We start from the raw sequence: 16,529 nt of genomic DNA, 5'->3' as shown, positions 1-16,529 counted from the left end.
TTTTGGGGGGTGGGAGGGGGTTGGTGACCACTGGGGGAGTAAGGGGAGGTTATCCCCGATTCCCTCCGGTGGTGATTTGGTGAGTTGGGGCTCCTTTTTGAAGCTTGGTCGTGAAAAAAGGGACCAAGTACAGCCGGCGAAATGCTCTACAAGCCTGGCTTTTGTTTTCCATTATTGGGCGAAGTCGGTCATCTCGTGAGCACGCCTCCGTCTCTCCCCCGTCCCACCTTCACTACCCTGCCAACATGCCCCCTTGATATTTCGCCGGCTCTGCGATGGAAAGCAGTTGAACCTGGCCAAAAATACTAGGACAAGGGGGCATGCGATGAAGCTGCAGTGTGGTAAATTTTAAAACGAATCGGAGGAAATTTTTCTTCACTCAACGTGTAGTTGAATTCGCTGCCGGAAAAGGTGGTTAAGGCGGTTCACTTAGCGGACTTCAAAAAAGGGTTGGACGGCTTCCTGGAGGAAAAAAGCCATAGAATGTTATTGAATGGACGAGGGACAAATTGCTTGTTCTTTTGGCCGCTGTCGGTGACAGGGTGCTGGGCTCGATGGACCCTTGGTCTGTCCCAGCATGGTGATGCTTATGTAATACTGCATTGCTGAATAATGGTTATATATGTACGTTTGTACTTACATACACACATAAATGAGGAGAATGTCTGCATTTACACACGTTCTTGCAACCTAAATCTAGACGGCTCCTTAAAGGATGACCTCTTTCATGCCTAGACAGTAAGGTTTAGTGCTTGTCATGTGTGCTGTAGAAATGGAGCATGGAGAGAACAGTTCTTTTTTAGCCCCAGGTCTTTATTCCCCTGCCTAGCCCCTTTCCCTCATCAGAGACCTGAGAAAAACTGTACAAGGCCTCATTTGTTAATAGGTTTAATTAGGAAATGGTTTAATGAAGGGGAAAACCTCTCCCTCAGGCTTTCAACACAAGTTTTAAAACCAACCTGTTCTAGAGCTAGCAAGAAATCCAGGGATACAGGACCGCAAAAGAGGGGGGACATCAGTAAAGGGACAGATAGACAGGCAGAGAGAGAGAGAGAGAAACAGATGGAGAACAATAGAGAGAATGAGACAAAGAGAAAAAAGGCATAGACAGGACAGCGAGTACTAGATAAAAAAAGGAGATAAACAGACAGCGAGAAACAGTCACAAAAAAAGGATCAGAAATTAGAAAGGCGGGAAGACAGGTAAAAAAAGAGAGATATGAAACCAGATTCAGAGAATGCTGAGGCTCTTGGCTGGGTCAGAGGTTCTGCAGCACAGACCTAAAAAGCAATTTCCCCCTGCACAATTACTGGTAACAATGTAGGGGTAGGTTCTAGGCTCCTGCTTTCCCCTCCCCCTTGTCCAGTCTGTGCCTGGCCCCCCACAGAAATGCTTCTGCTGCCGCTACTGTTACTTTTCCTCTCCCTCCGCCCGGTGTCTGGGGTGCCATGTCACTTGAGGAGCCTCAGCGTCCAGGGGTTTAGTCAGGAGGGTGATGTAACTATAGGAGGGCTCGTTCCTGTTCGCTTGCCGAAAACAGTATCTGTCCACTCCTTCAGGGACCTTCCAGAGAGCCTGAGATGCATCGTGTAAGCAAATCATCCTACTGTCAGTCATGTTCTGAGTGGCTCCAGTCCATATCTGACTGATAAGGCATTACAGGACACTTCTGCATGTGCTGCTTTCTTCCTGCTACCTGTGCATAGTGTGGGCCTGGGGAAGAAACTCACGATGGCCTGTTGTAAGGACAGCAAAGCTTGGGCCTGGACCCCGAGCTGCCAGCACTGAACAAAGCAGCTGGTGCTTCTAGGGTAATAATTAGGAAAGGTGCAAGGGCAGAGGTTGAGGATGCAGTCTGCCAGGGAACTCTCGCAGCCAGCTGAGTGGCCCCATTTCCAGAGTCCAGACCACTGCTGGGTTTTGTGTTACCCCAGCCTGGTGCATCCTGATACCTGCAGTGCTGGTTTCACTGGAAGAAGCAGGGACTACAAATCCCACAAATGCATTGGGGGTCTGGAAGTTGCAAACTCTGAAGTGGCCTCCATGTCTCCCTCTAGCCATTTACCTCTCTGATTTCAGATCTCTTCCTCTCTAGGTTCGACTTCCAGTCCTATCAATGGCTCCAGGCCCTGCGTTTTGCTATTGAGGAGGTGAATGCCAGCCCCGGCCTGCTCCCCAATGTGACCCTGGGCTTCTCTATGGTCAACAGCTGTGGCATGCCAACAAAGGGCTTGGAGGGGACTCTGTGGCTTCTTTCTGGAGAGGGCCAAATCATCCCCAACTTCCAGTGCTCCGCGGCTCCACCTCTAGTTGCTGTAATTGGGGGGGCATCCTCGTATGTCTCACGCCCCATGGCCTATCTACTGGGACTCTATGGATATCCACAGGTAAGGGTCTTTAGAAACTAACCAAGTCATTGCTTTCTGGAACACAAAATCCAGCTAGGGAGACCACCTAGCCCCAGGTATTCATAAGTACATAAGCACCGCCATACTAGGAAAAGACCAAGGATCCATTAAGCCCAGCAACCTGTCTCCGACAGCGGCCAATCCAGGCTTCAAGAACCCAGCAAACCCTCAGGAATCTTTCCAAACCCCCTTTAAATTCCGTAAGGCCAGCCGCTGCCACCACATTCTCCGGCAACGAGTTCCAGAGTCCAACTACATGCTGAGTAAAGAAACTTTCTCCTATTTGTTTTAAATCTACCATATTCTAGCTTCATCTTGTGTCCCCTGGTTTTGTTGTTGTTTGAAAGTGTAAACAAACGCTTCACATCTGTCCGCTCTACTCCGCTCATTATCTTGTAGACTTCTATCATATCACCCCTCAGCCGCCTTTTCTCCAACCTGAAGAGCCCTAAACCTTCTCAGCCTTTCCTCCTAGGGAAGTCGTTCCATCCCTTTTATCATTTTCGTCGCCCTTCTCTGCACCTTCTCCAGTTCCTTTATATCTTTTTTGAGATGCGGCGGCCAGAATTGGACACAATACTCGAGGTGCGGTCGCACCATGGAGCGATACAATGGCATTATAACATCCTCGGATGTCTTGGATTTTGTTCACGTTGTATCTTTGGGGCATGCCGCCTCGATTTTTCCAAGAAATGTGGAGACCACTGGATGAGGGTAAACCCAGGACTGGCTCAACTAGCTCTTGTTCACCTGGAGCCATTTGATGCTCTTTGATCTAGCAACAATTTAAATTATGGCAATACCTCATCTGTCTGTGCAAATCCAGGCACCAGTAACATGCAGTATTTATGCCATGTATGCCAGTTGGTTCAAAACTCTGCTGCCCGTCTCGTCTTCCGCCAGGGTCACTTTACTCATACTACCCCTCTCCTCAAGACGCTTCACTGGCTCCCTATCTGTTTTCGCATCCTGTTCAAACTTCTTCTACTAACCTATAAATGTACTCACTCTGCTGCTCCCCAGTATCTCTCCACACTCGTCCTTCCCTACACCCCTTCCCGTGCACTCCGCTCCATGGATAAATCCTTCTTATCTGTTCCCTTCTCCACTACTGCCAACTCCAGACTTCGCGCCTTCTGTCTCGCTGCACCCTACGCCTGGAATAAACTTCCTGAGCCCCTACGTCTTGCCCCATCCTTGGCCACCTTTAAATCTAGACTGAAAGCCCACCTCTTTAACATTGCTTTTGACTCGTAACCACTCGCCTCCACCTACCCTCCTCTCCTCCTTCCTGTACACATTAATTGATTTGATTTGCTTACTTTATTTGTTGTCTATTAGATTGTAAGCTCTTTGAGCAGGGACTGTCTTTCTTCTATGTTTGTGCAGCGCTGCGTACGCCTTGTAGCGCTATAGAAATGCTAAATAGTAGTAGTAGTAGTAGTAGTAGACTTATTGATGCCTTAATTGTCCCTGCCGACCTTCCAGGCTAAGCAGTCACAGGTTATTTGAATTTGGATTTAGCTCACACCTTTATCAGCAGTAGCTAAAGGTGAGTTGCATTCATGTACAGCAGGTATTTTCCTGTCCCCAAAGGACTTATAATCTCAGCTTGTACCCGAGATAAAGTTGAGCTTTCAAATCTATTTTAAATTGAGTCAAGGATGTCTGCAAATGCAGATGGGAAGGAAGCGAATTCCACAAAAGCGGTCCTTGTCCTGAAAAAAAAAAATACATTCTCTAATAGGTTCATGAAATATTTCTTTTATAACTAGGCATATATAGGTGATTTTGATAGCGAGATGTAAGAGTACGAGCAGGTATGTAACGAATTAAATAGCGATAGAGTTAGGGCGGTTCTTCTGCATGTATAGTTTGAAAAAGCAGGAGAAGGAGTTTATAAATGATCCTCCTTTGTTGTACAGGAAGCCAGTGCGCAGTCATTAGATTGTAAGCTCTTTGAGCAGGGACTGTCTTTCTTCTATGTTTGTGCAGCGCTGCGTACGCCTTGTAGCGCTATAGAAATGCTAAATAGTAGTAGTAGTAGTAGTAGTAGACTTATTGATGCCTTAATTGTCCCTGCCGACCTTCCAGGCTAAGCAGTCACAGGTTATTTGAATTTGGATTTAGCTCACACCTTTATCAGCAGTAGCTAAAGGTGAGTTGCATTCATGTACAGCAGGTATTTTCCTGTCCCCAAAGGACTTATAATCTCAGCTTGTACCCGAGATAAAGTTGAGCTTTCAAATCTATTTTAAATTGAGTCAAGGATGTCTGCAAATGCAGATGGGAAGGAAGCGAATTCCACAAAAGCGGTCCTTGTCCTGAAAAAAAAAAATACATTCTCTAATAGGTTCATGAAATATTTCTTTTATAACTAGGCATATATAGGTGATTTTGATAGCGAGATGTAAGAGTACGAGCAGGTATGTAACGAATTAAATAGCGATAGAGTTAGGGCGGTTCTTCTGCATGTATAGTTTGAAAAAGCAGGAGAAGGAGTTTATAAATGATCCTCCTTTGTTGTACAGGAAGCCAGTGCGCAGTCATTAGATTGTAAGCTCTTTGAGCAGGGACTGTCTTTCTTCTATGTTTGTGCAGCGCTGCGTACGCCTTGTAGCGCTATAGAAATGCTAAATAGTAGTAGTAGTAGTAATCAGAGGTGATATTGTGATGTCATAATGCCTCAGGCCACCAATAAGAGCCAACCTCATCAGTGATGTCACAGTGGCTTGATTGTCCTATACTTGGCTCACTTTTATTACATAGCTCTTTGAGCAGGGACTGTCTTTCTTCTATGTTTGTGCAGCGCTGCGTACGCCTTGTAGCGCTATAGAAATGCTAAATAGTAGTAGTAGTAGTAGTCTTTTCTTAGATGCTTTAACCTCAGACGCTAGCCTATGCGAATCCTGCGGAACACTGGATTTACTTTGCGTTTATCCTTTCTTTACTTTTCTATCAGATATCGTAGTTCTGACCCCTTTTTTTCCTTCACTATGTTGTATCCAGTGTGTTTTTTTTTCTAGCAAAAAAGCTGCTGGTACTCAGATGCTAGGCCACCCTTCAGGAGCGGGGTGTTCCAGGGCCGGTGAAACCCGATAAGCGGGGTAAGCACCGCAGGGTGGCGCCTGCCTTCAAGGGCGCCGCTGCAGCGCCATACCGCGCCACCCTTGGTGCTTTAAATCTTTAATTTACCTCCGTTCCAGCAGCCGCGTCGTTTGAAAGCCCTGCCCCGTCTCTAGCCTTCCCTCCCTTCGTGAGTTCGTTCCGCAGTCCCGCCTTCTGACGTAATTTCCTCGAGGGCGGGACTGCAGAACGAACTCATGAAGGGAGGGAAGGCTAGAGATGGGGCAGGGCTTTCAAATGATGCGGCTGCTGGAACGGAGGTAAATTAAAGATTTAAAGCACCAAGGGCGGCGGGGGATGGGGGCGAAGGAGAATCACTGGACAGGGGCAGGGTGGGAGAAGAGAGAAAGGAGATACTGGGAGGGGGAGCGGGAGCATGCGGGTACCGGAGGTGGGCCGCACGGGCGCCAACTCATAGTCTGCAGGGGGGTGCCAGAGACCCTAGGACCGGCCCTGGGGTGATCACTGAGGGACCAACCCCATAATAGCCAGGTCCCCTGCAACCAGTCACAGAACCTATGACAAGGCAGAATTGGTGTGTAGAGCCTGAGCTCTTTCATTAAAACCTGGGGTCCATGATTCAATTTTAGCAGACAATGGGAAAAGTGCCGGTACTCAGTACCCCCCAAGTACCCCCTCAAAAAAAGCCCTGGTTGTATCCAACTTGGAATTGGTTGTAAGCGCGATTCTATAAAGGGCACGCTGCTCTTTAAGGATTACATTTAGCACCGATATTTTCCCGCTCTCATTTTTGAGCGGGATTTATTTGCTGCATTTGTATCCCACATTTTCCCACCTCTTTGCAGGCTCAATGTGGCTTACATTATGCCGTAATGGCAATCGCCATTTCTGGAATGAGAAATACAGAGTATTATTGCATTTAAAGTACAGAAAATATAAAATAAATTATAAGTAAATAAATATACAGTTCATTTCAGGCAGTAGAAATCAAGGGGTGATATTTAACGTTCAATAGTGACAATGTGATTGAAGTAAACAAATAAAAATAAATAAAAAGAATTCAATGTTAACTTGTTGTGATAAAGTTTCGATGTCAGGTCATTTACGAAGGATCCTTTTGATAAGTCTTTTTGAACAGGATAGTCTTTAATAACTTCCGGAAGGCTGTTAAATCGTGCATTGTTTTTATGGCATTTGGTAGTGCATTCCACAGTTGCGTGCAGATGTACGAGAAGCTACATGCATATATTGATTTATATTTAAGTCCTTTGCAACTGGGTAATGGAGGTTCAAGAATGTGCGTGATGATCGTTTTATGTTCCTTGCTGGTAGGTCAATAAGAATTGCGGCTAGCCAATAACTGGAATATTCAGCGTGAGCTAACTGATTATCTCCCGCTGAGTATCTGCGGTTAGGCGCTTAGGTCCAGATTCTATATATGGCGCCTGAAACTCTGGGCAGAATAAATTTCCGCCTAAGCATATTCTGTAAGTGGCGCCTATATTTAGGTGTGGTATATAGAATACGCTTAGTTGATATCACAGCGCTTAAAACTATGCACATCCATTTACACCAAGGGAGCCAGTTCCTGGATGGTTAAATAGTTTTAAATATCGGGGTTTATATAAGAGTGCCTAGCACTTAATTTTTAGTTGTTGCATTTGTATCCCACATTTTTGCCACCTATTTGCAGGCTCAGTGTGGCTTACATTGTTCCGTCATGGCGATCGCCATTTCCGGAGTGAGAGATACAGTGGTATTACATTAGAGATCATGATTGGCATAGTAGATTAAACAGTCAGGTATAAAGAGTTCATATTCGGAGTAGGAGATAGGGTGGTATTGTGCTAAAGTTCGTTCATGGTAGGGTAGACTTTGGTAGTCAAGTATAGAGAGTTGGGTTTTATCTAGTTCTGGCTTGAGGTTTTTTTTTATCTGGTAGTTAGGCTGTATCGTTGTGGTTTGCCTTGCTGAACAGGCTGGTCTTCAGTGATCTCCGAAAGTTAGTTAGGTCGCGGATTTTTCACACGGCAAGTGGTAATGCATTCCATAGCTGCGTGCTAATTTAGAGGAAACTGGATGCATATGTTAATGTATATTTTAGCCCTTTGCAGCTAGGATAGTGGAGATTCAGGAATGTGGGAGCTGATTTTTTGGTGTTCCTGAGTGGTAGGTCTGTGAGGTCTGACGTGTAGACTGTGGCCTCTCCATAAATGATTTTATGAACCAGAGTGCAGATTTTGAACGTAATACGTAATATGCAGAGCTTCCAATTACTGGTGCCAATAACGTGCATAAGTGCTACTAGTCTATAATTTACACTATTGACATCTAAATTGAAGCACCAGCTTATAGAATCACCTTTCACATCTGGAGCGGCCACCCCTGGAGGACCTTCACCTATTTTTATATCTATTCCCACATCACTTAGTCACTGCAGGGAAGTCGTTGGCTGTAGGCTATTCACAAGGGCTCCTACCAGGACCCTTCAATTGAAGGCCCCTACGTTTCATAGTTGCCTAAGGGTTGTTATGCTGCCTCAACCTCAGTTGACTTGGGGACATCAGGGGCCTTATTTGTGGAAACAGGGTTCCACAAGAACTGCAGGAAGAGAAGAATTTGCAGTTTTGCAAGAAAACGAAAGCCTCGTTTGTCTGTTTGTTTTTTGAGCAATGTTATGGATCTGAATGGGTTAGAAGAATTGCCTTTGATGTTTTTTATATTTCATACTACTGGTATGTTTATGGTGAGATGCAGTTAAATCTTTAATGGATTAAGGAGCTTGTTGACACCCTAGAAATACTTTTCTATTTGCTTGTCCACTCCTAATAAGCTCTAGACAACTCTAGGAGACTGGCCAAGGTAATTGCTAGCTAGGGACCAGCTGATTATTGCACGAAAAATCTATGTGGTGAATGAGTCTTTGTCACTAGTTGATAAATGACCACCTTTCTTAACTCTTTCCACAGATAAGCTATTTTGCCACAATCCCTTTGCTGAGTGACAGGCATCTGTTCCCTTCCTTCTTCCGCACCATCCCTAGTGATGAGGCCCAATTCAAGGGTTTGGCTCACCTGTTGATGCACTTTGACTGGACATGGGTGGGGATCTTGGCATCAGCAGAAAATTATGGGCAACTTGGTAGCCAGCTCCTGAAGGAGGAGATCATCCAGGCTGGTGGCTGTGTGGCATTTCTGGAGCCCATCACCACCACATACTCCATGGACAGAGTCCAGCACATTGTCAGTGTGGTCAAGAAATCACAAGTCAAAGTTATCGTGGTCATTGCCTATGTAGATTATGTGAGCCCAGTGCTAGAAGAGGCTTCAAGGCAAAACGTCACTGGGAAGGTCTGGGTGGCATCTGAAGCCTGGTCCATTTCCAGGACTCTGGCTGACAAGAACTTACAAAACACTTTAGAAGGGACAATTGGTTTTGCCATTCGCAAAGGAGAAATTCCAGGCCTAAGAGAGTTCTTGATAGGCATCCATCCTTCTTCCTCATCCAAAGACATCTTCATCAAGGAGTTTTGGGAGAAGACCTTTAAGTGTTTCTGGGAATCTCCAAATATACCACGCGTGAAAGGAGCCAAAGGAGGTCAGACAGAGGCATCTCATTCATGCACACGTTTTGAGGACCTAGGAGATCTGAATACAACCTATACAGATGTCTCCAAACTGAGGATCACATATAATATTTACAATGCGGTATATGCAGTTTCACATGCCCTGCAGGATCTCCACTCGTGCCAACCTGGAACAGGACCATTTACCCAAAGATCGTGTGCAGACATCTTTCATGTAAAGCCATGGCAGGTAGGAAACAGACTTTCATTTTTCTAGGAGGAGGAAGAGGGGATGGAGAAATAGCAGATTTGTGATAATATTTTATTATGCTATATTTACATACTGTTTTCCTTGAATAAAAGCAAGACCCAAAGCACTTTACGAAAGTAAAAATACAATAGTCAAATACATAGTAATAGTACTGTATGCCAATAAAATAATACTTTAAAATCTAGGACACATGCCTAAATATAAATAATATATTAATTGTAGATCTAATATACTTCCAATTTGACCCCCAACATTGTTGATCTGAAACAAGATTCTCTTCCATCGTACTTTGATGAAAAGAAAAAGGGTTGGAATAGACTCAAGCTGTGTGTGGGTCCTCCACCCATGTTCCTACCAGGGGAGTGGTACATCAATATTGCGTTTTCAGTAAAGAGGGGCAGGCACAAAATTAATGCACCAGCCCAGCTGGTAGGAATGCAGACGGAGGAGACCTGGGCAGCTTAAAGGGAATGTTGACCTCAAGTGGTTCTTGAGATACATAGGAAAGCACTGTTGCCACTCAAGAGGTCATCTAGAATCCTATTAAGGCAGTACAGGAAGGGACCCCTTAGAACTTCTAGAACTAAAGAAAGATAGGATTGGAAGAGTTCTCTAGTGATCACCTAGAACTCTAGAAAGATAGGTCTGGACAGCATCGCCATGTGCTCATTTAGAATTCTACAATGGCAATGCTGGGAAGACCGCAGAAGACCTCCCATAAAAGAATAGTGCTGGAACCTCAAGAAATTAGTTAGGACCTTAGAATAGCAGTTCTAAAAGGGACCTCAGACGGTCATCTAGAAAGAAAGCAAGCTAAAATTGTCTGAATCCTCCAAAGTTAAGTGGAGTCATAGAATAACAAGTCTGGAAGGGGCTTCCTGGAAGTCATCTAGTCCTTCATCCTGCCCCCAAGGCAGGACTCACCATATCTACACAATCCCAGAAAAACACTGATCTCAACAAATCCTAATGAAGGAGATCTCATCATCTCTCTGGGTAAATTGTTCTAATGCTCAATTACTTTGACAGAAAGTTTTCCCAAATGTCTTACCTAAATTTACCCTGCTGTAGTTTACAGGAAAACATGTCTTTCATCAGGGTTTCCAAAAGATAGGGAACACATTGAGAACCTCAGAGCACTTTCTCCCTTATTCAACAACTTGGTTCCAAAAAACAGCAAAGTGACAAACAAAAACTTTATAAAATCAAGGTACAGTGCAAAACTTTTATTGGATGGCAAATCAAGACTCAACACGAGTTGTGTTTCGGCCGCTAGGCCTTCATCAGGAGCCTGAACCAAATCAACTGGCTTTGGAAAGCACCTCTCGATTAAGTAGACTAAAAGCACACTAGTATTAGCTGCACTTTGGGTGGAAAATGGGAGGGTTTTTAAAGAAATTCCAAGAGCAACATGAGCATCGTATCATAAATGCAAGGCCACATTCACAGGTGAGTTCATGGGTGGGGCCAACATTAATGCATGCAACTTACAGTAAATTATGTGCTAAAGGCCTGCATTTAGACACACACATTTATGCCTGCTACTGACATGGTGTAAGTAGGCTCGTAGATGCCTCATTATCCTCATATTCTCTAGAGGAGTCTGGGCACTCAGCATGCTGAATCTAGGTGCCCAACTGAAGAACATAAGAATAGCCATACTGGGTCAGACCAATGGTCCATCTAGCCCAGTATCCTGCTTCCAACAGTGGCCGATCCAGGTCACAAGTACCCGGCAGAATCTCAAGAGCAGCAAGATTCCAGAACCCCGAAGAATAACAAGATTCCGGAATCATAATAAATAGCAAGATTCCATGCAGAATGTCAAAGAGCAGCAACATTCTGGAACCCCTACGAACATAAGAGTAGCCATACTGGGTCAGATCAATGAGCCATTTAGCCCAGTATCCTGCTTCCAACAGTGGCCAATCCAGGTCACAAGTACTTGGCAGAATTCCGAAGAGTTGCAACATTCCAGAACATCAAAGATTAGCAAGATTCCGGAATCCTAAAGATTCCATGCAGAATCTCAAAGAGTAGCACCATTCCATTCATTGATAATAGGTTATAGCCAGGTTTGATTACAAATATATAACGAACACCACCATGAAATTTGAACTTTTTTAAAGTCTATAACAAATATCTTCATGGTTCATGTAGAACATGCTGCAACCCATTGTATGAATGGAATTTCAACTCTATGCCAAATACAAGCATCCTTTCCCCAGATCCACCAATGCAACATATTACCTGCTCATTATCAATAAATTTCAGAGGCAGAACTCAGTAAGTCAACAATTCAGTGATTTCTGTGGCTGAAAATGCATTGCCACTGCCCGGTACTATCGATCTGCCACATTTCACCAGCATTATCTTCATGAAAAAAAATATTCCAAGACAATAGAAACAAATGACTAATTCAGAATCTTGGTTTTGTGGTGCAACCACCCTTCTCTTGCTGCATCATTATTGTAGCATAGTAAAGGATGGCAGACAAAGACCAATAGGGCTCATTCAGTCCAACAGGTCAGAACAAGAATCTTATACATTATATGAGATGTACACAGTACCAATGCAATGAGCTGTTATGTGTTAACAAATTTGTAAGTTTTATGTTAAATTGTACCTGCTGTACACCGCCTTGGGTGAATCTCTTCATAAAGGCGCTTAATAAATTCCAATCAATAATAAATAAATAAATAAACAAATAAAGAAATAAATAAATAAAACAGTGTTTTGTCTGCTTTCAGGTAATGTGCTTTCATTGAAACCAGACACTCACTGAATCTTCCCCTGTGTCCCTTACGAAATCTTTTAAGGTAGTAGTACCACTGCCATTCAAAAACTGGGAAAAGAACATCTCCACCATATCAATAATCTCTAACCAGGTCCTCCTTATCCAAGCCTTTTCCTCTTTTTCTTTTCTTTTTTTTTTGACACCTACAGTCCCTTCATTATCTAAAGAGAGTCCACTTTAAGAACACAGCCAATGAAGAACTGTTTTTTGATGAGAGAGGCAACCCGCCACCGGTCTATGACATCCTGAATTGGCAGGTGGCCTCCAATGGCCAACTTGAGTTTGTCAAGATTGGGAGTTACGAGGGGCAGAATCTCATCCTGAACAAGAGTGCCATTGTGTGGAATGGGAGACGCAAAGAGGTGAAGGTCTTCTATTGTGGGACTGCAGAAATTGAATAGAAGATAAGATAAGACGTTTAATATTTAGGTTTTAAGCGAAGTAGACAATCATAACGATTTACAATAATGGTTTAGCCACAAAATCTTAATAACCTAGAACCTATAATATACACGTTAAAATAAAATAATTTAAATTAAGAGCAACCAATCAATATATGACTGGGGTCTTTCACATTGTTGTCCATGCACTTCGCAATCATTCAAGATCCCAGAAAGGCTGATGTACAAAAATATATATATGTTTTAAGGTCCTTCTTAAAATGGTCTAAGTGAATCTTGGACTGGAAGTATTAAGGGAGAGAATCTCACAGAAATGGAGCCAGAAAAAAAAGCTGTTCTCTAGTGAAGTCTAGTCTGGCTCATGAAAGTGGTAGAATCTGGTTCTGGGATCATAATGTTTGTATCGGACTATAGAGAATCAATAAATTGGCTAAGTATTGAGGCTGTCCTAAGTAAAATGTCTTATGGGTCAGAACAAGAATCTTATACATTATCAGGCTCATTTTCGAAAGAGAAGGACGCCTATCTTTCGACACAAATCGGAAGATGGGCGTCCTTCTCACAGGGTCGCCCAAATTGGCATAATTGAAAGCCAATTTTGGGCGTCCCCAACTGATTTACGTCACGGGGGTGACCAAAGTTCCCGGAGGCGTGCTAATTCGGACAACTTCCCTAAGAGGAAAGGCTAAAGCAGCTAGGGCTCTTCACCTGATTTGAATCACTTTCCAAAAATATTAGGACTAGGGGGCACACAAAGAAGCTACTAGGTAGTAAATTTAAAAGAAGTCATGGAAAGTATTTCTTCACTCAATGAGTAATTCAACTCAGGAATTCATTGCCAGAGAATGTGGTAAAAGCAGTTAGGTTAGCAGGGTTTAAAAAAGGTTTGGATACTTTCCCAAAAGAAAAGCCCGTAAGCCATTAATAAGATGAACTTGGGAAAATCCACTGAATATTCTAGGATCAGCAGCATACAATTTGTCTTGCTGATCTGGGATCTTGCCAGGTACTTGTGACCTGATTAGCCACTGTTGGAAACATGATACTGGGCTTGATGGACCTTCAGTCTGTCCCTGTATGGCAATGCTTATATTCTTATGTTCCCGTGCCCTAAGCCCATTTCCAGCATGCCCAGGAAATAGGGCATTTCCAGCTATTTCTTTGCAGAACCTGCGCCATTGTTCGTATTAGCACGCTTAACCTGAAAAAAAATGGACGTGAGAGCTGTTATAGGAGGCGGTAAGAGTTTCCGCATTATAGACGTGCTAACCAGTCAGTGCATGCAAATGTCCATGTGCTAGCTGAACAGTGCATCTATGTCCATTCTCCATCCCTGGCATACCCCCTCCAAAAAATATATGCAAAAATACAAATATCGCTCCCTTATTGCATGCAAAAACGTTACTTACCGCAGAATGCTTTAACATGCTTTGCAATAAGCATTTTCACACATGCTAAGCATGTTAGGGATTAACCCTCCATTGCCCCTGGTACAAATTTTGGCGCGCATTGAGCGCGTGTAGACGCTTACGCAGCTTAGTAAAAGGACCCCTAAAGGAATTATTTTTTCCTTAATGCCCTATTGTTTACTTCCACCTCAAATAAAGGGGGGGGGGGAACGGCATCTCGCTACTTAATTGATAAAATAGGCTACCTGCCTGAGCAAGTATCGGCAGTTAGACAGGATGCTGTTGTCTCCCATGTGTAAGTGTTGGCAGAGCCTTTTGTTAGTTACAGGGAGAACAGAGCACATCCTGACCTGGTCGTCTCAATTCTGATCTCTGTGACCTATCTCAGATAAAGTCCTTTTTGGGTTATTCATTTTTATCCTCTTGTTGACCAGCTTTGTACAGTGTTGTGTAGACATCTAACAGTAGGTCGAATAATTCTGATTTTTCTTTATCTGTATTTCAGGTTCCCCGCTCCATCTGCAGTGACAGCTGCCCACCCGGGCATCAGAGGGTGATGAGGCAGGGGGAGCCACCATGCTGCTTTGATTGCACGCCGTGCTCTCCTGGTGAGATTGCCAATGAAACTGGTGAGCGCATAGCCAAAGGCTTCTCCATGGGCCGATGGTCTACTAGTATGGCTTGCATGAGGTTTTATTAAGTTCATAGGTCCAATTCTGTTCTGAAAGCCTCATATCATGAAAAAGTATCCTCGGGCTTGTCCTCTGAGCAAACAATTCTGAAAGGCGATAAGCTCTTTGTCTATTTGCCCAACATTTGAGCCATCTAGCTCTAGAGATGATGGCTTTCTGTCACTGCCCCCACTCTTTAAACTATTCATTCCTAAAAGTGAAAGGCTTTGTATACCCATACCCTGTATCATACCTTCCTAGAGCGTTTAGGTGTTCTATACCTGTGCCCATCCCCTGAGCCATCCAATGCTAGAGGTGACAGGCTCGGGCTCCATGTGCCAATCCCTACAGCTATTCATACTTAGAGATGTTAGACCTTGTATATCTGTACCAATTGGATGCTGGCAGAGCAAATTAAAATACTAAATTCTGATTTCTCTTTTTTCAAGATTCTCATTTGTGCACCCTCTGTCCTGAAGAGTTCTGGTCCAATATCAGAAGAAACCAATGTGTTCCAAAACCTGTGGACTTTCTTTCCTATGAGGAACCCTTAGGCATGATCCTCACTGCTGTTGTCATTGTCCTTTCTTTCCTTCTCGTTGGTGTTTTGCTTATTTTTGTCCGGAACCATGAGACTCCCATTGTCAAAGCTAACCACCGTGAGCTCAGTTACCTCCTTCTCCTGGCACTTCTCCTCAGCTTCCTCTGCACCTTGATGTTCATTGGCCGCCCTTTGACATCGACATGCATGGTCCGTCAGATTGCCTTCAGCCTTATCTTCACCCTCTGTGTCTCCTGTGTGCTAGCCAAGACCCTCATGGTGGTCATCGCTTTCAATGCCACTAAGCCTGGTAACAATTCTCGGAAATGGGTGGGGTCCAGGCTACCCAACACTGTCATCTCTTTTTCCATGGTCCTACCTGTTCTGATCTACATTGTTTGGCTCTACAATACTCCGCCTTTCCTAGAGAGAAACATTAATTCTCAACCTGGGAAGATCACCCTGGAATGTAATGAAGGTTCCAGCTTGGCCTTCTGGTGCCTGTTTGGGTATATGGGCTTCCTGGCTGGGGTAAGCTTCCTGGTGGCCTTCTTAGCTAGGAAGCTTCCTGATAGTTTCAATGAAGCCAAATACATCACCTTCAGCATGCTGATCTTTGGTAGTGTCTGGGCTTCCTTTGTCCCAGCATATCTCAGCACGAAGGGGAAGAACATGGTTGCCGTGGAGATCTTTGCCATTCTGGCTTCCAGCGGTGGCTTGCTGGCTTGCATGTTTTTCCCAAAGTGCTACATCATTTTACTGAAACCAAGCATGAACACCAGAGAGCATCTAATGGGAAAAGGAACTCATAGGATGAAGAAAGGCAAGCATCAACGCAACTAATAGAAAAGAAAACATATTTTGAGAAATAAGAGTTAGTGATATGCAGTTAATTCAAGTGTTTGATGTTGCACTGAAGTTTTAGATTTTTTTTTTGTTTTTGTGTGGTTTCTCTGTTGCTTTGGTCCTAATGAACAAGTTGCTATATCCTAAAATGGACCCCCCCCCCCAATTCCTTTCTCTTGCACTGTAAGGGTCATATTAGCATACTAACTCCCCTGCTGTGTTCTAATGCTGACATAACCTGTTCATTTTGAATGGACTATGTCGGCGCATTGCCGCGCAGCAGCCACTGGTGCAGCAGCTGCTAGTGCGGCTTAGAAAACGGGGGGGGGGGGGGGGGGTAGCGTAGTAAATGATGCCAGATAAAGCCTGTATGGTCTATTCAGTGTGCTTATCAAGGTGGTCACGGTTGTACCTGTTGTAGCATGATTTGATGGATTTTCAGAATTATTGATTTTGCAGGAAAACAGATGCATATATAAAAAAAATGTTTTGCTAATGAAACAAGTTCAGTATCAGAAACTGGCCCCATCCCT

The 16,529-nt window shown here is 44.0% G+C and overlaps 1 protein-coding gene across 1 annotated transcript; it reads left to right on the top strand.

Annotated features, from left to right (window-relative positions):
• Positions 1-715: 715 nt before the first annotated feature.
• On the top strand, positions 716-15,993 carry LOC115457008 (extracellular calcium-sensing receptor-like). Its single transcript, XM_030186433.1, has 6 exons — positions 716-738; positions 2,096-2,387; positions 8,465-9,310; positions 12,278-12,490; positions 14,444-14,567; positions 15,059-15,993. Exons 1-6 carry the CDS (start codon positions 716-718, stop codon positions 15,991-15,993), a joined length of 2,433 nt encoding a protein of 810 aa, XP_030042293.1.
• The last annotated feature ends 536 nt before the right edge of the window (positions 15,994-16,529 follow it).

This window comes from Microcaecilia unicolor, chromosome 14, assembly GCF_901765095.1.
Source record: "Microcaecilia unicolor chromosome 14, aMicUni1.1, whole genome shotgun sequence".
NCBI classification, from domain to species: domain Eukaryota; kingdom Metazoa; phylum Chordata; class Amphibia; order Gymnophiona; family Siphonopidae; genus Microcaecilia; species Microcaecilia unicolor.
The sequence above is the reverse complement of the archived record's forward strand: the minus strand, read 5'-3'. Positions and strand labels throughout refer to the sequence as shown.

Excerpts from the sequence above, each read along its gene's own strand:
- LOC115457008 (XM_030186433.1), top strand. The coding sequence starts at position 716 with ATGACCTCTTTCATGCCTAGACA. Across the intron at positions 2,388-8,464 it reads GACTCTATGGATATCCACAG|ATAAGCTATTTTGCCACAAT; the intron begins GTAAGGGTCTTT and ends CTCTTTCCACAG. Across the intron at positions 9,311-12,277 it reads TTCATGTAAAGCCATGGCAG|TCCCTTCATTATCTAAAGAG; the intron begins GTAGGAAACAGA and ends TGACACCTACAG.